The sequence below is a fragment of the Globicephala melas genome, chromosome 16 (genome assembly GCF_963455315.2).
Source record: "Globicephala melas chromosome 16, mGloMel1.2, whole genome shotgun sequence".
Classification (NCBI taxonomy): domain Eukaryota; kingdom Metazoa; phylum Chordata; class Mammalia; order Artiodactyla; family Delphinidae; genus Globicephala; species Globicephala melas.
The window spans coordinates 58,591,292-58,612,059 of NC_083329.1; the positions used below are offsets into that span (position 1 = coordinate 58,591,292).

Below are 20,768 nucleotides of genomic sequence, written 5' to 3' on the forward strand. Positions count from 1 at the left end.
GTAAAATTGCAATAGTGACAAGTGCATCAGAGAGGTGATACATAGTGTAATGAGACTGTAGGCAAAATAGTGAGACCTTCTACAGATAGAGGCAACCCAGGAAAGACTTTCTTGGCAAAGAGATCTCTGAAGCATGAGGAAGAACTTAAACAGTCAAAGAAAGTCCCACGCAGAAGGAACATGACTAACAAGGGCCCTGTGGTGAGAGAGGAACTGATGAGTAAGAGAATGGCTGAATAGGGCAAGCCTGGGAGAGGCTGGTGCCAGATGGAGCTAAAGAGGAGGTAGGAGCTGGACCCTGCCCAAGCTAGCCAGCCAGGAGCAGTGGGAGTTATTAAGAGAGATAGTCAATGGGGGAGGCCAGTTGGGAAGCTATTGTGGTGGTCTAGGCAAGAGTTGATGGTGGGATGGGCTCAGCTAATGGTGGTGGTGAAAATGGAGAGACATGGATGACCTCAAGAACTCTTAAGCAGGGCTTCCCTGGTGGCGCAGTGGTTAAGAATCCTCCTGCCAATGCAGGGGACACGGGTTCGAGCCCTAATCCGGGAAAGTCCCACCTGCCGCGGAGCAACTAGGCCCGTGAGCCACAACTGCTGAAGCCCATGCACCTGGAGCCCATGCTCCACAACAGAAAAGGCCACCACGATGAGAGGCTGCACACCGCTGCGAGGAATGACCCCCGCTTGCCGCAACTAGAGAAAAGCCCATGCGCAGCAACGAAGACCCAACGGGGCCAAAAATAAATAAATAAATAAAATAAATTTAAAGAACTCTTAGGCAAATTGCCAGGATTTGGAGATGGATGGGTTGGTAGGGGGTGCGTGGTGAAAGGAGAGAAGCATCTGGATGACTTTTAGGTTTCTGGATGTGAATGGAAGTGGTGCCGTCACCCAAGACAGAGTGTAATGGATGAAGCCCATCGGGTTGGGACCTGAAGACAGGGCTGGTTTGGGGCAGGTTGAGTTTGAAGTGCCCTATATGTGAAAACCAAAAGAGGACGTCAAGTAGACAATGGAAAGTAAGGGTTTGGATCTCAGAGGAGAGGTCTGGCTGGAGATAATCATTGTAAATCAACTGTTGATTGATGGTCATTTAAACCTGGGTGTGAATAAGACTGTGTGGGAGAGAGTTTAGGGTGGGAAGAGGAGCTGGTCTAGGGTCTGGTCTTGGGGAACCCAATATTCAGGGCCAAGTAGAGGAGGTTGAGATGGCAAAGGAGACCCAAGAAGCTAGAGATGTTAGCAATGGCTGGGTGGGTGGAGGGAGGATGAATTGGGAGATTGGGCTTGACATATATACACTACTACATATAAAATAGGTAACAAATGAGAGCCTACTGTATAGTACAGGGAACTCTACTCAGTACTGTGTGGTGAACTAAATGGGAAGGACATCTAAAAAAAGAGTGGATATATGTATACATATAACTGATTCACTTTGCTGCACAGCAGAAACTAACACAACCTTGTAAAGTAACTATACTCCAATAAAAATTAATTTTTAAAAATGGCAGTAGAATGCTATGGAAGCATTTTACTTTTATAGTTACTTTTACAATTGGGTGGAAATTTTTAGTTCAGAGAAAAAAACCTTTTTATGCCTCCGTGACCTTAATTAACCTTCTAGATTTACTGCCTGAGGGCAAGAAGTGATATTCAAAATATTTAACTAGCAGGACTTCCGAGTACCAACACGTGGAAGGCAGCTGGAGGAGGGAAGGAATCTCAGAGGCCCCTGCTAGGGGCCCTCTGCCAGGCATTAACCCTGTGGTTGCTGGATTATGAAGAACTGGAAAGAGGCTGGGTGGCAGGGGACCATGTCAGGGGTGGGGTGTGTGTGGATCTTGGGACATCAGTGTTTTAGAGATTGAGAAGTACTGGCACCTGCTACTAAGTATCAGCCCTGCCTAAGGGTCCTCACCTGCTGGATCCCAGCAGCTCCTTACTCCCACCCCTACTCCATGCTTGCTCACTGCCCCTCCCAACTCTTTTCTCTACCACAGCAGTTTATTCATCACTTCTTGAGAACACCTTGGTTTTCTTTTCATGCCTTCATTATCTTCCCTATCCCTGGAATGCCTTTCTCCTCCTTGTTTGGCAAATTTCTTTGCATCTTTGCAGGCCCAGGTAAAATATCACCTCCTCTGGGAAGTCTCCCTTTATTTGCCAAGGCAGAATTACTTACTTCCTCATCATTGTTCCACACATTTATACATACTTTTATTATAGCAAAAATATTACAATTTTTATCACATTAAATTGTGGTCATCGTTCTGTCTCCTTTGCAAAGTTGTGAGCTCCTTGAGGACTAGCACTATGTCCTATTCATTCCTGTATCCCCAGCATCTAAAACAGTGCCTGGTGTCAAGGTCCTTAAAAAAATTTTTCTTTTAAGGTTGTTGAATGACTCCCAATGGGACTGCAAGGTCGGAATGGGGCCTAGACTATCTTTTCTCCCAATTTGCTACTTAAAACTCAGCATTAGTACTAATACATGCTGCAACATGGATGAAACTGGAAAACATGGTAGGGAGAGAAGTCAGTCACAAAAGACTAGGTGCTATATGATTCTATTTATATGAAATGTCCAGAATAGGCAAACTCATAGAGACAGAAAGTAGATTAGGGGCTGAGGGGGTTGGGGAGAAAATCGGAGTGATTACTAATAGGTATGGGGTTTCTTTTTTTAAAATTTTATTGGATTATAGTTGATTTACAATGTTGTGTTAGTTTCAGGTGTACAGCAAAGTGATTCAATTATACATATACATATATTCATTCTTTTTCCAATTCTTTTCTCATATAGGTTATCACAGAATATTGTGTAGAGTTCCCTGTGCTATACAGTAGGTCCTTGTTGGTTATCTTTTTTATATATAGTAGTGTGTGTATGTCAATCCCAAGCTCCTGATTTATCCCTCTTACACGGTATGGGGTTTATTTTTTAGTTGGTGAAAATGTTCTAGAATTGATTGTGGTGATAGTTGCACAACTCTGTGAATATACTAAAAAATCATTGAGTTGCACACTTTAAATGGGTGAATTGTATGGTATGTGATTTAGTATACCTCAGTAGTACTGTTATTTAAAGAACACCTCAGCAAACTCCTCTCACTGTGATTCAAAGGGCGGGCTCAAATGTCAGCAGCTGGGGAGGAAGGTGGACAAACAGGGATGAGGGTGGAGGGGTGTATTCAGGGGTGGTGTTGTTGTGCAGGGTTGGCTTGGGAAAGGCAGAGCATGAGTGGAAATCAAGTTGAGTCCTGATAATAGCATGAGCCACAGACTATTTCAGAAGGAGGGGTTCTGGTGAAAACAAAAACCACTTCAATGAAATCAGGTTTCAACCAAAAAGGCTGAGGTTTGCTTGAGAAGGGTAAAGTTTTACTTTGAAACTGGTGGCTGAGTGTGATTTGCTCACTTGGCCTGGGAATCTTTTAAGAGGAAAGAATTATAATCTAGGCCAGGGTTGAAATTCGGATACACTTAGCCTCCCTGCACCCAGCATCCCTGAAGTAGGGAGCTTGAAAAGAGGGCTGCTAACCTTCGCTCAGGTTGGGCCCTGCTGAGAGTGCCGGGCCTGTGCACTCTGGAGCCAGCACTCTGCTACTTACCAGCCACATTGCCTTGGGCAAGTCACCTAATCTCTCTGTATCTCCATTTTCTCTTCTGTTAAATGGGGCTAAGGATGGCACCTTCCCCATAGGATTGTTATAAGGATTAAACCAGATAATAGGTGAAGAACTTAGTACAATGTCCAGCACTTAGGGAGCACTAGAAAAAGGCAGTCCCTAAAGTGAGTGACAGGGTTGTATCTGGAGCCTTGAAACTGGTTGCTGGAGAAGTGGCTGATTCCTGCTACCCCGGAGTGAGGTCTGTGACTGGGAAGAGGTAGCAGCTGGCTGGGGGTCGGTCAGGTGGCTGGGAAATGGTCTGAAGATTGTTAGCAGTGCATTGCTCAACCCACCAGTAGGGCTCATACTTCCTGTTTTCAGTGTCTGTGAGCCCTGATGCTGGCGCTGTTCATGTTGGAACAAGATCTTTTTTGGCCCCTGCGGGGTATGCAGAGGCTGAGCAGCAACTCAGCCTGGGCTGGCCTCCTTAGCTTCACATCTTTGCCTTTTCTCTCCTAGCAGGTTTCATCTTCCACAAAATACACCTATGCAATCCTGGGGTAAAGAGGGGAAGGGGTTCCCATTCAATTCTACGAGAATTTACAGAGTTTTGTAATAGTAGCCACTGTTTTTGTGCCTTTACTAGGTGCCAGGATTATGGCTAAGAGATTTATGAACGCATGAATCCTTATAACAATCCTGGGAGGTAGATATCTCTTTTATACAGATGAGGAAACTGAGACACAAAAGGTTAAGAGTTTTTCCCAAGTCATACAGCTAGTATTTTAGAGTCAGGAATCTAGTCCAGGCCACCTGACTCCAAAATCCATGCTCTGAACATCATACTGAATGAAACATGCTAGATTATGGGGATTAAAAGCTGAATACTCTGGGTCCTTGCCCTCCAGGGGTCCATTGTCTAGGGATCCTCTGAACAGGAAGCCCAGGAGACCTTGTGCCCCCAAACCCCACTCAGAAATCTAACTGTTCATGCAGAGAACATACGCTGACCACGTCTTGAATTTTTGGGCCCTTCACATAATCTGGCCAATTGTCACCAATGTATCTCAATCAGGGCTGCATATCAGAAACACCTAGGGAATTTTTCTAAAATCACGAGCCCTGGCACCAGCCCTGACCTGAATCACAATCTCTGTGGGTAGAACATAAACATATATATATATATATTTTTTTTAAGTTCACAGGTGACTTGGTTAAGAAACATGGCCAGAACTCACTAGCATAGCTTGGAAATTCCAAAATTTTGGCATCCAACTGTAACTCCTGAACTGCCTTCTACATCCAGTTCTTAAGAAGCTGATGTTTGGTTCAAAATATATGTACATGCCCATTAGGATATCACCCAGCTTTAGATTCTGAGCTCCCTGATATGAGGGATAGCAAAGGCTGGTCATGAGCTTCATTAACACACACTGAGGAAACTCAGCACCAGCCCCATGCACAGATGATGGGAAATTATGTCTTCTGTTTCCTGAATGCCACAGACTCAAGCTGGGCTGGGTTTGGGATCAGCAATTTTCACTCATGCACATGTCCCCCTTGGTTGAAGTCAGCCCAAGGATTGTTGGGGTCAGAGTGAAGAGTATATGGTAGGATCACCGTGTAAAGTTGTACAAGATGTGCACTGCACAGAGGCATGAGGCTGGGGAGGGAACTAGGAGTTGACAAAGCCTGCACACCATTTACCAAGCTGTGGACTTCTGGCTTGGGGCACATTTTTGTACCTTATGTGCTATGGAGGGTCTGTTCCACAAGTCTCCTAGCTTCTCCTCCCAAAGCCCCATTAAGTCCAGATATCGCCCCACAGGAAACTCTGGGGTGCATTCCACCATTGTCATTTTCTACTTTTTATCATCCCAACTCCCTCCCATACAAGCATGAGGGAAGAGCCAAAATTTTCAGAAAAATCACATTTGATCAACCATACTTATTCAAAATTACAAAAATAGATATAAATAAAAATACCAGAATATAATTATTAAATATTCAGTGTACAGGAATGGTCCTCACCTCACTCAGTGAGGATTGGATGAACTCGGCGGGAAGGTCAGAAGGGATAACTGGCCAAGAATGGACATCTATGTGAAAGTGAGACTGGAAATTTAGTGCTGGTCACAGTGTGTGCCCCAGAATGGTACATTTATACATATCATCACCTGGGAGACCCAAGAGGCCCCACAACCTCTCCAAACAGGCCATTCTGTGTGATGTCACAGTCCATACAATTTGGGGAAGTATCTAGACTTGCAGTCAGACACAGAACACCAGCTCTTACACTGACACAGCCTGTGCACAAGTGTGCCAACATACACACACGTATATAACATTTCCTGATACATTCATGGAATGTCAGAGCCCTTCCCTCAAGTCATTTAGTGTCCCTACTCTCCAAACCACTGTTCCTGCATTGGCCAAACTCTCTCAAGAGACCTCAGTTCTGTTACACTTCCTAATTGGGAAATTACTCATTTCCCAACAGTGGGCCTCATGAATGGCCCACTGCCAGGGAGCTGGCTCTCCTTCCACCTATGCACAGGAGATACCATTTTTAACTCCAGGAAGCTTTAGTCCAGAAAACGACAATACCATTCTGGCTCAGGACCACCCTTCCATCCTGGCCAGGGGAGATCTGGGCGTCCAGCACCCAGACGTGTATCTGAGGGTGAAGCTACTGTCACTCACCCTGATGGGCAGCACAAGCAAAACCACCTCTGCAGAGCTCATCTTCCTCAGTCTCTTCGTTACATATAGCTGTGCAGATGGCCCTACTGCAAAAATGACGGTCACTGTGGGAGTGGGTGGTACCCGCCTCTTCCCTTGGTTCTCTGGGGGCCCTCAGAGGGCTAGGCCATTCTCTCCCCCAATGTGAGTGTGGATCCAGGGCAGGAAGCTTGAGACCCTTGTGTAGACGCCTGGCTTTTCCTTCATGGCACATTCGCGGCCCCAGCTCACAATCCCAGTCAGAGTCATGCGGCCTTGGGTGAAGCAGACCAGCGGCCCCCCTGAGTCTCCCTGTTAAGCCAAGGACACAAAAGGTGAGCCCTGGGAGAAGTGAGAAGGGGGCCATCTGATCCTACGACCCAATCATGCCCGAGAGAAAAGGGAGAGTTTCCTAGAGTCAAAGTCCTTGGTGACTCCCCATTTCCTACCACACCAAGTTTAAAAATCCCCTGCTTGGCTTTCGAAGTCCTGTTATCTACAGTTTTACCTACATTTTCAGACCCTACTTCTCCTTCCCATCCCAAAATATGCCGTGCTCATTCTCATTTTTGTATCTTGCAACTGAAATGCTCTCTTTTATTTCCTCTGCCTCCTCAAATTCCTATTGAGTCACATTCTCTCTGAAGTGCCCCCCTCAGTGACCATCTAGTTGGTTCTCACCTCCCTCTCCTAAACAGCTGATCATTTATAATTCACACCACACTCTGAGCACTGAATTGTGTTATTTTCTGTTGTTTTCTCTTTCTTAGGGTCTTAGTCCCCCTCCCTCCCTGAGTCTGAAGTGCCTACCATAGAGCCAGGCTCTTGACAAATGTTTGGTAAATACATAAGGACTGGTTTAAACCTTCTAAGACCTGAACCCCCGGTCCTGGCTTCTTGGGATTTTGACTGGAGAGAGGCTCCCCAAAGCTGGTAGGGACAGGCCCAGGAGCCCAGGGAGATCTAGGGGTGATGGAGAAAGATGCTTGGAACTCTCACCTGGCAGGAATCTGTTTCCCACTGTGGGTCAGCCGCACACAGCATTTTGCTGGTGACTTCAGTGCCATAGTAGTGGGGCTGCTGACACTCCTCGTGGGAAACCAGCTTCACAGTAGTCATTTTCAGCTGCTCTGGATAGATATAGTCAGCTAGATGGAGGAAACGGGGGAATGTACATTAAAATGTGTCTGTTGGGACTCTCTGCCAGGGAGGTCCAAAAAGTGTCCCTACCAGGGAAAGCCCTTATTTTTTTCCACCCACATCTAAGTCTTTACCCCACCTATAGTCCCTCATCCCTCACCCATTTAACTTTATGGCTCATCATTCCCTAAACAATGCTCCCCACTCCATCCCTGGACCCATCTGCTGCCTCCACAGTGCTCCCATCTCTACATCCACAGTCCTCTCTTGATCAAGCTGAGCTCACTTCCAGGTTACAACACTCCCTCAGGACCCTCTCAGCCAGACCCAAATGTCACTTACAGGGATTCTCTTTTCCAAAGCCAGTAACCTCACAGCTTGTGCCAAAACGTGCATCCCCATTCGCTGGGGGCAGGCAGATGACCTGTATGGACCGGGATGGCTGTGCACACTGGCCTGTGCTGGAACGGATCTTCAGCAAGGCTGGGGGAGCATGAAGCGGTCAGAGGGGAAAGATCACCACCTAGTCAGGTGGTCACTATCTCTCCCCTCCAAACCCTGAGGGAATGGCTGTCTATCCCTATGTCAGAGTCAGAGGTCATCCTGGGAGGTCTGCTGGTAGCTTGTCACCTGAAACAAGTCTCCCCTGTCCCATGCTTCAAGGGCTTTGTTCCAGCTGCTGACAAAGCCTTGGACAGCCAGGGCAACTGCATACAGCTGTATGAGTTTTTTTCCTGCAAAAAACAGCTCATAAAGCCCTGGCTGAGGTAGCTGGGCTGAAATCCCTCCCAATAATCTCTCCAAGTTCTATATCCTGGGACAGACAGAGGCTCCATCCAACAATGGAAGGGGCATCCCAGCCCAAGCTATATGCCATCAGGGCCATTGCCACCCAGAAGAGGATACCTGTTTGGAAATTCAGGGACTCTACAGAGGAGCACCAGGCCCCTCACGTTTTCCACTCTGAACCCTTCCCCACCACTCCTTTGTTGTGTAAAGCAGGGTCTTCAAGTTCCCCTACAACCCCAACTTCACACGTGGGTCTCTTCTCAGACCCCCATTCCCACAGCTATCATCATCACGGCAGATGAGGGTTTTCCACTCACCAATATCATTGTGGTGAGCAAGGGTGTCAGCACTGTAGTCCTTATGTAAGATGAGCTTTTGCACATCAAACTGCATCTCGCCAGGCGTGATGGAGTTAAGCTTTGACCGACCCAGGTAGACAATGTAGTCCTCCTTCCTTTGGTATTCACTGTGGGAGGGGAGATCAGTCAGTCTGATCTTGTGAGATCCTGTCACTTCCCCCTCCCCACCACAGCGACCTCAGAGCATCACTTGTCCCCAAGGTCATGGGCCATATAGAGAGAAGCCAAGGGGGTAGAAATAAGGGGAATCTTTTGCTGGGAAGGAGGAAGGGATTTGTTTGGGGTAGGGCAGGAGGGTCAGGGAGAAGAGACAGAGGGACATACATGAAGCAGTGTGTGGCGCTGACCACCCAGCAGGGATTGATGAGGCTGCCACCGCACACGTAGGTAACAGAGCCTGCACGGTGCCTCCTATAGATGGCTGCAAACCAAGGCTGGTTCTCGATGGTGGTGAATTCTCCCCCAACAATCTTAAAGCGGGGCCTCAGAGCCTTCTGGCCACACTGTAACTTTTCTGGAGGAGATAGGGCATTTCTTTCTGGAGGAGAAAGAAAGTGATATCTTGGGGAGGGAGGAAGGATAAAGTGTCCTTCTCCTGGTCCTCTGACCTCCCAGTTTTTCAGGGCCAGGCAGGCCTCTCTCCTGCAGGCCTCCCTCCTCATCCCTCCTATGATGGAATAAGGGAAGAAATGAGTTTGTCCCCTTCCACCCACCATCATAAACAGGCCAGTGACACTCACCAGAAGAGCAGCTGTGCACCATGCACTCCTGGACAACCTGCATTAGGCCAACATGCACATAGCACCAGGGTCTCCTCTGATTGTCTGGGTTCCTGGCAACACAGAGGGGAGAAGGGTGCCATTCCAACCCAGAATGCCTTTTCTGTGTCCTCCCCTCCAGGGAAGACTCAACCAGAGGCCTTGATTTTCTCATGCTATGGCCAGCATTTGGCAAGCAGAAAAGATGGTAACGAGGGTTTCTGTGAGGCCATAAGGAGGGTCCTTGCTGCCCCCACCTCACCTGCAGTAATTGTGTTTCCCCAGTCCCAGCTGAAGGGCATCAGGTCTGTGGGCATGGTACGTTTTCCGAAGGATGGTGGGAGAGTTCCAGGCCAGGCAGGGCCGGCCGCTGGTGTCAGTGTTGGCCTTCCCTCGGTAAGAGTGACCATTCCCCTGATAGCAGGTTTTCGATGTATCTATGGGAGGATGTGAGGATGAGAATATTAGAAAGAGAAGGAAGTTCAGACAGGCATTTTAGAGATCCTGTCAGGCCTCACATGATTTCAGTGAGGCAGAAGATACTAGAAAGGGTCTCCTTCCATCCCCACCTCACATTTGTGCAGCCTCAGCTTCATGACATAGTGTGTGTTCATGTTTGACTGTGAATCACATGAGGATAAAGATGCCCCCCACTCTACCTCCTAATTCCTGCCTGCTCTTGCATCCCACCCATGTCTCCCTGCCCCCAAGTCTCTGGTGCCCCCTCCTCCCCAGTTGGAGTCAGGATCCCCATACCTATCTCACAGTGTTCCCCTTGGAATTTCTTTGGGCAGTCGCATCGTTGAATGTTGGAGAAGTACTTGTAGGACACACATTTTCCTCCATTCAGACAGCCACACTTCGCTGGAGAGCACAAAGATTGGGGGGTAAGCAAGGAGCATAGGTGGAGGCAAAGGGGGAGCCAGCAGGGACAGGGAGGGGCTGCCTCCTGAGGCTTTTCCAAGATATCTGTGCAACCAGATATTGTGCAAGGGGTGGATACTCACAGGCACCAGACACTTGATGAAGTTCATGGCTGCCCTGGAAGAGATGCAGGCGGGGGGAGAGATTGAAAGGAAAAGTTCACCAAAGGACCCATGTTCCTGGGACCCCAGGGTGAGGATAAACTGGCCCCAATCCCCAAACTCAGCCTTCCCTCCAGCTCCCTCTCTCCTTACCCTGTTCATGTCTAACTATCCCTCAAATGGAAGATCATCAGCTTCTAGCAGGGAGAAATGAATTGACTCAAGCAAGCTTCACAAATCAGATACCAGCAGGTTGGGGCAGTCCCTGTGGCGTCTTCCTCCCTTGCCGGAAAGTGCAAGCTCCCTTGGTTCTCAAGGCCCCAATGCCACACCTGTCCTATTTCCCGGGGAGGGTTTGGCCCTGCTGTTGATGGAATTCGGAGGACTCCAGCTTCCTATGCAGCCCCTTCCTTCCCCAGAGCTTTTCAGGGGTCTTGCAAGCCCCCTCCTCCCGCCGCCAAGAGTCAAAAGCAGGGAAGCCAACTCACCTCGGAGTCTCTCACGACCAGGGCGCAGAGGAGCAGGCATGCCAGCAGGAGTCTCATGGTGGCGAGGCTGGGGCTCTAGACAGCGGCTCTACAAGGGAAGGAGAAGTCAGGGGAAGAAGCGGAGGAGCGCGCGAAGGCGGACCGGGTGGGTTACTGCAGTTCAGGGCTGGAGCCCCTAAGTCCCCTGCGGGAAGAGCCCGCGGTGACCAGGCTCCCCAGGCCCGGCCGTCTATCCTCTCTGGAGGCTCAGAGGTCGTGGCGCAGCCTGCACTGGTCCCCGCAGGGGAACACATGGGCACGGAGCGCGGTGACTCAGCGTGCAGCCGCAGCCGAGCCGGGGCAGCGAGTAAGGAGAAGTAAAGCCGGCAAGAGCTGGGTCGCCCGCATCCACCCTGCGCTCTTAGGGAGGTCCACACTCACCCGCACCTATGGCCGGAGGGGCGCAGGGCCGTAATAGCGGGGACTAGTGGACACTCTGATGCTCGGGCGGGCTCTAGGGCTCCAGTCTCCGCACTGTGCTGCTAGCGGGCAGTGCTGGCTCTATATTACGACTCGCCCTAGCCCTGGCCCCGCCCCAGCCCGGTATCGCCCCGTCCACTCCCTTCCCTCCCCTTCCCTGAGGACCCGCCGCGACTTGGACCCCGCAGGCTTCCACAACCTAAACTGTGAGAGGCAGCGCTGTCCCCACTGGAGGGGACGAACCAGGTCTGAACTGAGGTATGGAGAGACATCTAAATTCTCCGCCCCCTCCTCCCATTCACCTGGCCTGGGCCCCGCCCCCGTGCAGCACCCCCCCCATCCCCCCGATTTGCCAAAAGGAAAGGCGCTAGGGAGACACTCTCCTCCAGCTCTGATGCCTCTTCCCAGATCCCCTAAAGCTCTTCTCCACCCTCGGCCCCCAGCTGCCTAGGACACTGATTCGGACCCTTGGGCTTAGAGGCATAGTCTGCAGGTTGTACAGCTGTGAAGTCTCTTTCTCAATGTGAAAATACACGTCGCTGAAACACACAAAAAAACGTGTTCACAGGGACTGCCTCCAAGTAGTATGCCAGCTCCCTGAAAATCAACACAACCAGTGGATAAGACAAAGCTTAGTTTATTGCTTACTGCGGTAAGGTAGTTTGGTAGTGGCAGGGGAGGGGGTTCGATTTTATTGAGAATTTGCAGTTTGGTATAAGGCAGGTCTTTGAAAGTGAGGGCCTGATAAGGATTGGATAAGAGTCGTGATATGATATTGTAGGATTGTGAGAACAAAGTCTTAGGGCACAAACTGTTGATGCTTTCTATTGAAGTGTTCATAGGTTTTTCAGGAAGTTCCTAAAATGAACTATTCATTTATTTGCCTGGGCCATAGTATTGTCACTTAATAAAGACAATGGAATAGTAAAGCCTTATTAATGTAGAAAGTTCTATTTTCATCTCTGAAGAGAGAAATTTGGGAACTGGAGGACAAGAATGAGACTTAGTTTTCACTGTATAGCCTTTTACACTGTTTAAATTTTTGAAAACACATCCTTGTATCACCCGTTCCAAAAGGATAATTACAGATTTTTAAATGCACGTGTATTTAGTATTCTACTTCATCATAGAGCCTTGTTTCTAATAAGATAAAATATTTGCTCATCAAATAGATTGGCTTCCAGAAAGACAAACCATGTGTAAAGGACTCCACCTATGCTTCCTGCTTGAGGGTGAGCACACACAGTTGTGTACACACGCACAAGTCCATGCACACACACATATCTCTCAGGCAGAGCTGAAGAACTACAGCAGGGACTCTGAAGTTCAGTCACCCCCATCCGTTTCCCCTAGTGTTGGGAGCCAGGGCTTGGGGTCACTTGAATCCACCCTGCAGGACTGTCTCCCTCAATGGAAGGAGAGGAGGTTGAATCCCTGTAACCCACTAAGGGGCCCAAGGCTTGTCCCTCTCCCTGCCTAGGCCTACAGTGTTTTGCTGCCTGGCAAACCTGGACCTTGGGTCTGGGTCCACTTGAGAGGGGCAGGAAGAGAGCAGAGAAAGTGCCAGGAGGGCAGGAAGAAGGAAAGCCTCTTTGCTCTGCCCCAACCAGAGATCTCAGGATGCCAGCCTCTGCCTGGGGAAAGTACAAGTTAACCATCCAGCTTAGGAGGCAGGTGACCCATCATCCTCCGGGGAGAGAGTTTTTCTGTGCCCAGCTCTGAGCTGCCAAGCCTCCCAGGGGATGGACTGAGTTAGAGGTGCTAGAGGCTTTGGAACCAGCCAGGCTACTTCCTGTAGAAGACTGTGATATGTTTTGTTTGGAGTTAGAACACATTATAGAACACATTAATTGTAAATAAACATGATCAAAATGTAAACAGAGTTACAACCTGAGGACTTACCCGGAAACTCTTAGGTTAGTTATCAGGAAATTCCCCGCTGACTTGTGATTCACTGAGCTTCCCCGGCAGCTCTCATGACTCCATATTACTTGGCTGGAGGCTGTCATGCTGATTCTGAGAGCAGGATGACCTCATTTCCTCCCGGACAAAGAGACTTGGAGACCGTTATGCAGCATGACACCCCTCTTCCCCCTCCTTCCTCTTGTGGGTTCTTCACCTGGTTGAACAATCCTAGAGCCTCTGTGAAGAGAGAATATCCTTTCCACTCTGTGATCTTTGGCGCTCTCTGAAATCTGTGTCCGTCTTTTGGTGCACAGTCTGTGCTATCTTTCCATTCTTTTAGGGCAGAGACTACATCTTAAATATCTTTCTCCCCCTCAGCACCTGGTGCATGCCATGTTCACCTAGGTGCTTTATTATGAATGAATCTGTGAACAAGTGAGAAGAGAGCGCTTTGGGGCTCCCTGGAAGTTTCCCTTCTCCTTGTCTTTTTTTTTTTCCTTGCCATAAAAAAATAGTACTGACATCATTTCTGTCTTTTGCTAAAAAGCACCTTGATACAAACCATTCCTCTTTAAACTCACAACCGCCTTACGTAGCTGGGAATAGTTATTTCCATTTCACAGATGAGGAAAATGAGGTGGAGAGAAGATACATAGTTGATAAGTGGCAAAGCCAGCGCTAGAACCCTGGTTTTCTGATCCTTGTTCCTGTGCTCCATACCTCACTGCTTCCAAAGAGAGGGATTCAGAACAGAAGGCTGTGAAGAGAAGGGCCAGATGCTGTAAGATGTTCCAGCTCAGGGGAGCCTTCTTGCTGGCTTTGGAGACCTCCTTCCAGAAACATGCCTAGGACTATGGGCTCTGAGCTCCTGGGAGACCCTGGCTATAATATGAGTTAGTTGCTTGCCTAAGTTCCAGAAACTAACTTGGTGGTCTAGTCTATCTGAAGTTTCTGTCAAGTGTGAGAGAATAAGGAACTGAATACATGTGGTTTCATTCTGTTCCTGAGTCTCACAGTAAAACCACCAGCCTCCTGCCTCCACATCTCAGTGGTCCAGATCTCCCATGTTAGACGTGGCAACAGAGACTAATGCAGAGGCCCCATTTCCTGGAGCGGCTCATAAAAAAGCAGGCAGATGCCAGGTGTGCCAGGAGGACCAGGATGTCAAACTTGGCCCTGAGACTGTGTCCAGGAAACAGGACCACTGAAGGACTATTTTCTGACTAGCAGGACCCAAAGGGAAGTTCATGTCGAGTCACAAGATGTTTTCCTGGGTTGCTATACCAAGAATGTTCAGTTTGGTACTGTGTAGAGAGTGCAGTGTCTAGCCACAGGTCAGCCACATCCAAGTCTAATGACCTCAGGCAAGATGCTTAATTCTCTTGGTCTTGGTTCCCCATCTACAAAAAGAGGCAACGCCTGCCCTGCCCCTGCCTCACTTTGCAGATTGAATGAGATCATATTTGTGTGTGAAATCATTCATTCATCCCTTTATTCACTCACCAAGGATTTATCATGGGCCTAACATGTGTCAGGCACAGTTCTAGATGCTAGAGACACACGGATGAACTTTGTAAACTGTAATTCCTACCTTGAGTGCCTGCCTTGCCTTCCTGTCTATGACTGTCCTGGCCCAGAAGTCCAGGCCATTCCTGGGAGTCCATCCCAGGATTCCAGTCAAGTGGGGATGCTGTGTCCTTAACCAACAGTTCCCAGCAACTGACCAGCTGTGTGCACTGCTCACCCCCACATCCCTGACTCCCACTCTCTCCTCCTCTCCAGTTGTTCGTGGCCTGAAGCTCTTCTTTCTCACCTACTCATGGGGGCCACAGACTTCTCTGCAGTCCTGGGAAGGAGGCGGTGAATGCAGGTCATGTAGTTTCCTTGGGTCTGAGGACTCCTTCTCTCTGCATGTTTAATGCTGAGGGAAAGGATACTGTCTCACAGCAGGCACTGCAAGCCACATTTGGGGCCTGTAACATGATAGGGGTGGTGTTGGAGCTGCTAGGCCCCCAGCGGCCTTTGGCAAGAGTAGGGCGGGGGAAGCCACATAATTGCTTCCTTACTCATGGAAAGCAAAGAGTACAGGGGCTGCACCCTGAGGTTATACTCTTTCGTCAGTGAACAGAGGGGCCAAGTTGGACCCTCCAGCTTCAGCCTATGACCCCTACCCTTTCTCATCGTTTCTGCCTCATCATCTCTGGCCCAGTTTCTAGCCCCACCCAAGCCAGTGAGCTCAGACCTCTGCATGAGTAGAGCCTTGGCCAGATTTTCCTTTGTCCCTAATCTAAACCTGGTTACTCCCTAAATCAGGAACTTACTACCTCAAAGAATGTTGGTCGTGGCTTTCCAGACCTTCTGGATTCTGAGGCCCCCACCAGAACCAAAGCTAGGCCCTGGTCCTAGAACTTCTGCTTAGAGCCCAGGCTACCATGCTGGATGGCAATGGCTGCTTAACCAGAAGCCAAAGGGGATACCCAGGAAAAAAGGGCTGGAATGGGAAACCAGAAACTGGTGGTTTTGCTAAAAACTGCCAAAAAGTCAATGATATTAAAGGAAATATGTTCAGCCAGGAGCTCGTATACTCAAAAATATTGTTCAGAAGAAAACCAACATAACATCCACAGCCTGCATGATGTATAATTTCATGGGCTCATGACTCTCCCAAGCTGGATTCTATATGCTTCTCTGCCTTTAACACAAGTGCAAGCACTTCCCTTTCCATTACACAGAGAGGAAAACAGAGGGCTGATGAAGGGAAGTGAATCATCTGCGTTCATTCACTGAAAATGATGAGATTGAGAATTCACTGATTTTAAGGAACCTGGTGACACATTTCCCCCCTCCCCCTCCTATTCTGAATCCTCTCTCCTCCCATCCTGACCACCCTCAATTCCCAGCCTCAGTCTCTTTGTCTTCCTACCCACCTGCAGAAGGTGCTTCTTTTCTCCAAGCAGTGATTGATAACAGTGTGATGAGGCAGCCAAGTCCTGGGGAGAGGTCAGTCTCCTTTTAGAAGGTACTAGAGGATGAAATGTATGGAAGTCTATGAGAAGAGGGAGCAGGGGCATGGCAGGGAGCCCCTTATATAGGTGTGTATGCAGAGTGAAGAGAGGGAATAGTATGTGGATAATCTAACCAGGAGGCTCCTGTTTACTCTGAGAGCAGAGATGGGGGGGAATATGACAGAAACTAAAGAAGAAGTCTCTTCTCTCTAAGGGAATATTATAATCTATCCCTTGTTGAAGATAGATTATAATGGCCAACTTTTATTTGCCTACATTCATTTTATTTTTCAATCTTAACAACAACATTTAAGGAAGGTACTATTAATATCACCATTTTATGGATGAGAAAACTGAGGCTCCCAGAATTTAAGCAGTTTATCCAAGGTCATGCTGTAGGTATATGGTAGGGTTGGGACTCACACGTAGAGTTGGTTGATTCCAGGGGTTGCAGAACTACCTCTGAGGCAATATCACATTCAGTCAGGAAGGTAGGGGTGCTGGTCCTTATACCTAATAGGGAATCTCCCTATTCTAACCCATGGTGCTATCCCAGAGTGTCCCCAGCTGTCCAAGTCATGTCTGGGTTGATTCCTGTCTATTCGCAGCTCAAGCCAGACTTTGATTAAAATGTTCCTCCTTTTGCTTAGTAAAGCCAGCCACAGTTGTATCTGCGGGGTCTTGTCAGAGAAGTGATCACTGGGTTTTCTGCCTGTGCTTATATGTCTGTGTAGATCTCTGGAAACATCAATTGTCAGTTTTCCCTTTTTCAAAGCCGTTATTCAGCCATATTTGTATGACGGGGATACCTAGGGGTTTTCTGTGGGGAAATAACAATAGCATCTCTATATTGAACATGCATTTTATTTAGCAGGCATTTGGTAACCATTCTGTGTGCATTCTCTCATTTAATCCTCAGTGAGGGAGATGTAATATCAACCCCACTTAATGGATAAGGAACTGAAGCCCTCAGAGGTTAAGGATACACAGCCAAGCCAATATCAATGGTGTTGTCCCTTTACCCTTTCCTGAGGAAAAAAAAAAGTTACCCTGTTATGTAGGTGCCCGGGAATCTGTAATAATATTCACTAATATTATGTTTTCCAACCTTGTCTGATGATAAGAATCACCTGTCTTAAAGGTTTAAAGAATACAGAATCTCAGGTTACTTCCTTCTCTGATTCATTAAGTCTGGGAGGGGGCCCAGGAATCTGATTCTTAATATACGTCCCGTAGGATTCTTACCACCAAACAAGTTTGGAGAAAATGTCAGCCAATGCATACCTAGGGAGCATTAGTTTATTTTTTCACCTAGGAATGCCCAACTAAATCACGAATTTTCTATTGACTAGGGTTTCCACTTTAACCCCATCCTTTGAGGTGGGGGCCAGAGGAGAACGCAGAGGTGGGAATGGTTCATGGCAGGAAGGCTGACTTTTGGGTAGAGTTTCGCAGAGATGAATCAAGGAGGGGATGTACACCTGAGAGCCTTGTGCCAACCCAGCCACCCTGAGGTGATTTTTCTAAAGAATCTGTTCTCAGAAAGTTAATTTCTTCAGCACCTCTGTACTTGTTCTTTTTTCAGATACTAATGATAGTTTCATTTAAAAGATGCCAAATGGATGGCTAATGGAGGGACTTTTCCATGTAGAAGCTAAAAGAACGTGGGGAATTAGAGTAACCCTCAAAGTCATGGCAGTGGATAAGAAATTGACTCCCCAAGACTTTAGGAAAATTGGGAGAACCTGAGTAAAAATGAGTACAAAGCAGAACTGAGAATACTTGTACTTACTGGTACTTTTCTATCTGTGATATTTCCTCACATTTCCTGTGCTGGCCCAACTTCTGAGCTCTCAGGGTCAGTTTGTTTGTTTTCCCCTAGGCTCTTCTGATTCCACCTGAATAGAACTGGGATTCCAGAGCATTGTCCCTTTGCAGGAGTATGGGAACTATGCCCATCACCAGTGGACCCAGCAGCTGTGGGATGACCACAGCGTTTGCATTTGTAGTCAGGAAGGAAGTAACAGTGTCATTCTCCCTATGCAGACCCTCTGCTCCATTGCATAGTGTCCTAAAGACTTATTCAGTCTGTATCGTGGCAGTCAGCCTATTCTATTCGTAAAGAAAATTCGACCCCAAGTTCTAAAAATAAAAGAACTGAGCTCAACTCAGACTGTTCATTTCATTAAATGAACTAAAAATTACTTTCAAATACCTAAGGTGTGCCAAGGACTATGCTAGTCTCTGAGGGCACACAGAACAGACATGATCCCCACCCTGAAGAAGTTTAAAATCTTGTAAAGAAGAAAAAATGAATACACATGAAATGATTAAAAAGCCACTAGGTAAGATGGCTACTATAAAAAAAAAGCCAGAAAATAACAAGTGTTGGCAAAGGATATAGAGAAATTAAAACTCTTGTGCACTGCTGGTGGGATTGTAAGATGTTGCAAACCACAATGAAAAATGGTGTGGCAGTTCCTCAAAAAATCAAATCTAGGACTATCAAATAGCCCCTCAATCCCTTGAGGATCCCTTCTGGGTATATATTGAAAAGAACTTAACCAGAGTCTCGAAGAAATATTTGTACACTCATGTCATAGCAGCACTACTCACAATAGCCAAGAAGTGGAAGCAGCCCAAGTGTCCACTGACAGATGAAGAGATAAGCAAAGGTGGTGTATACATTCAATGGAGTATTATTCAGTCTTCATTTTTTATTTTTTTAAAGCATCTCCTTATTTCTTTTTTTTTAAATAAATTTATTTATTTTTGGCTGCGTTGGGTCTTGGTTGCTGCGTGCAGGCTTTTTCTAATTGCAGCAAGCGGGGGCTACTCTTCATTTCAGTGCGCGGGCTTCTCATTGCAGTGGCTTCTCTTATCGCGGAGCACAGGCTCTAGGCGCGCAGGCTTCAGTAGTTGTGGCGCACAGGTTTGGTTGCTCCACAGCATGTGGGATCTTCCCAGACCAGCAGGCGGATTCTTAACCACTGCGCCACCAGGGAAGCCCTATTCAGTCTTTAAAAGGAAGGAAATCTTGTCACTTGTTGTATAACATCAATGAACCTTGAGGACATTATGCTAATTGAAATAAGCCAGTCACAAAAATCATATATGGATATATATGATTCCACACATATCTATAGATACAGAGGTATCCAAGGTAGTCAAATTTGAAGAGATAAAGAATGGTGGTTACCAGGGGCTGGTGAGAGGGAGAATTGGGGAGCTGTTGTTTAATAGCTATAAAGCTTCAGTATTTTGTTTGTTTTGGTTTGGTTTTTTTTAGATTTAATTTTATTTATGTTTGGCTGTGTTGGTTCTTCATTGCTGCGTGTGGGCTTTCTCTAGTTGTGGCGAGCAGGGGCTACTCTTCGTTGCAATGCACGGGCTTCTAATTGCAGTGGCTTCGCTTGTTGCAGAGCATGGGCTCTAGGGGCGCGGGCTTCAGTAATTGTGGCACGCAGGCTCTAGAGCTCAGGCTCAGTAGTTGTGGTGCACAGGCTTAGTTGCTTCTCAGCATGTGGGGCCCTCCCAGACCAGGGATCGAACCCGTGTCCCCTGCATTGGCAAGTAGATTCTTATCCACTGCACCACCAGGGAAGTTCTGTTTGTTTTTAATTGAAATATAGTGATGTACAATGTTATGTTAGTTTCAGGTATACCACATAGTGATCTAACATTTAAATATCCTATGAAATGATCACCATAATAATCTAGTAACCATCTGTCCACATACAAAGTTATTACAATATTATTGACCATACTCCTTATTCTGTATATTTCAATTCTGTGACTTATTTATTTTATAACAGGAAATTCGAACACCTTAATTCTCTTCACCTATTTCGCTCAACCCCCCCACACCCTTTTCCCCTCTGGCAGCCACCCATTTGTTCTCTGTATCTGTGAGTCTGCTTTCATTTTGTTTTACTTATTTGTTTGTTTTGTTTTTTAGATTCCACATATAAGTTAAATAATTTGGTGTTTCTCTTTCTCTGACTTATTTCACTTAGCATGATACCCTCTAGATCCATCCATGTTATTGCAAATGGCAAGATTTTTTGACTGAGTAATATTTCATTGTATAAGTACACCACGTCTTCTTTATCCATTCATCTATTGATGGACAATTAGGTTGCTTCCATATCTTGGCTATTGCAAATAATGCTGCAATGAACATAAGGGTGCAAATATTTTTTTGAATTAGTGTTTTTGTTTTCTTCAGGTAAATATCCAGAAGTAAAATTCCTGGATTATATAGTAGTTCCAATTTTTATTTATTTATTTTTAAAATTTATTTAATTTATTTATGTTTGTCTGCATTGGGTCTTCATTGCTGCGTGCGGGCTTTCTCTAGTTGCGGCGAGTGGGGGCTACTCTTCTTTCTGGTGCGTGGGCTTCTCATTGCAGTGGCTTCTCCTGCTGTGGAGCATGGGCTGTATAGTACACACTCAGTAGTTGTGGTGCATGGGCTTAGTTGCTCCGCGGCATGTGGGATCTTCC

The 20,768-nt window shown here is 47.1% G+C and overlaps 1 protein-coding gene across 5 annotated transcripts; it reads right to left on the minus strand.

The window, feature by feature from the left end:
* Positions 1-1,710: 1,710 nt before the first annotated feature.
* PLAU (plasminogen activator, urokinase) lies at positions 1,711-13,346 on the minus strand. Of its 5 annotated transcripts, none has more exons than XM_060286582.1 (11): positions 13,255-13,346; positions 10,894-10,981; positions 10,388-10,421; positions 10,137-10,244; positions 9,643-9,817; positions 9,363-9,454; positions 8,947-9,160; positions 8,581-8,729; positions 7,817-7,957; positions 7,334-7,482; positions 1,711-6,646 (listed from the first exon to the last, which is right to left on the minus strand). In XM_060286582.1, the coding sequence occupies exons 2-11, from the start codon at positions 10,948-10,950 to the stop codon at positions 6,470-6,472; spliced, it is 1,296 nt and encodes a 431-aa protein (XP_060142565.1). In that variant the 5' UTR covers positions 10,951-10,981; positions 13,255-13,346; the 3' UTR covers positions 1,711-6,469. The 5 variants fall into 5 exon arrangements, with proteins under 5 accessions (XP_060142565.1, XP_030718526.1, XP_030718528.1 ...); XM_030862666.2 differs by lacking the exon at positions 13,255-13,346 and adding an exon at positions 11,314-11,405; XM_030862668.2 differs by lacking the exon at positions 13,255-13,346 and adding an exon at positions 11,320-11,401.
* Between the last annotated feature and the right edge of the window lie 7,422 nt (positions 13,347-20,768).

Coding starts and splice junctions, on each gene's coding strand:
- PLAU (XM_060286582.1), bottom strand. CDS start 10,950: ATGAGACTCCTGCTGGCATGCCTGCTCCTCTGCGCCCTGGTCGTGAGA. Junction 7,483..7,816: donor CTTTGGAAAAGAGAATCCCT/GTAAGTGACATT, acceptor TCCTCCATCTAG/CTGACTATATCTATCCAGAG. Junction 6,647..7,333: donor GGGAAACAGATTCCTGCCAG/GTGAGAGTTCCA, acceptor TTGGCTTAACAG/GGAGACTCAGGGGGGCCGCT.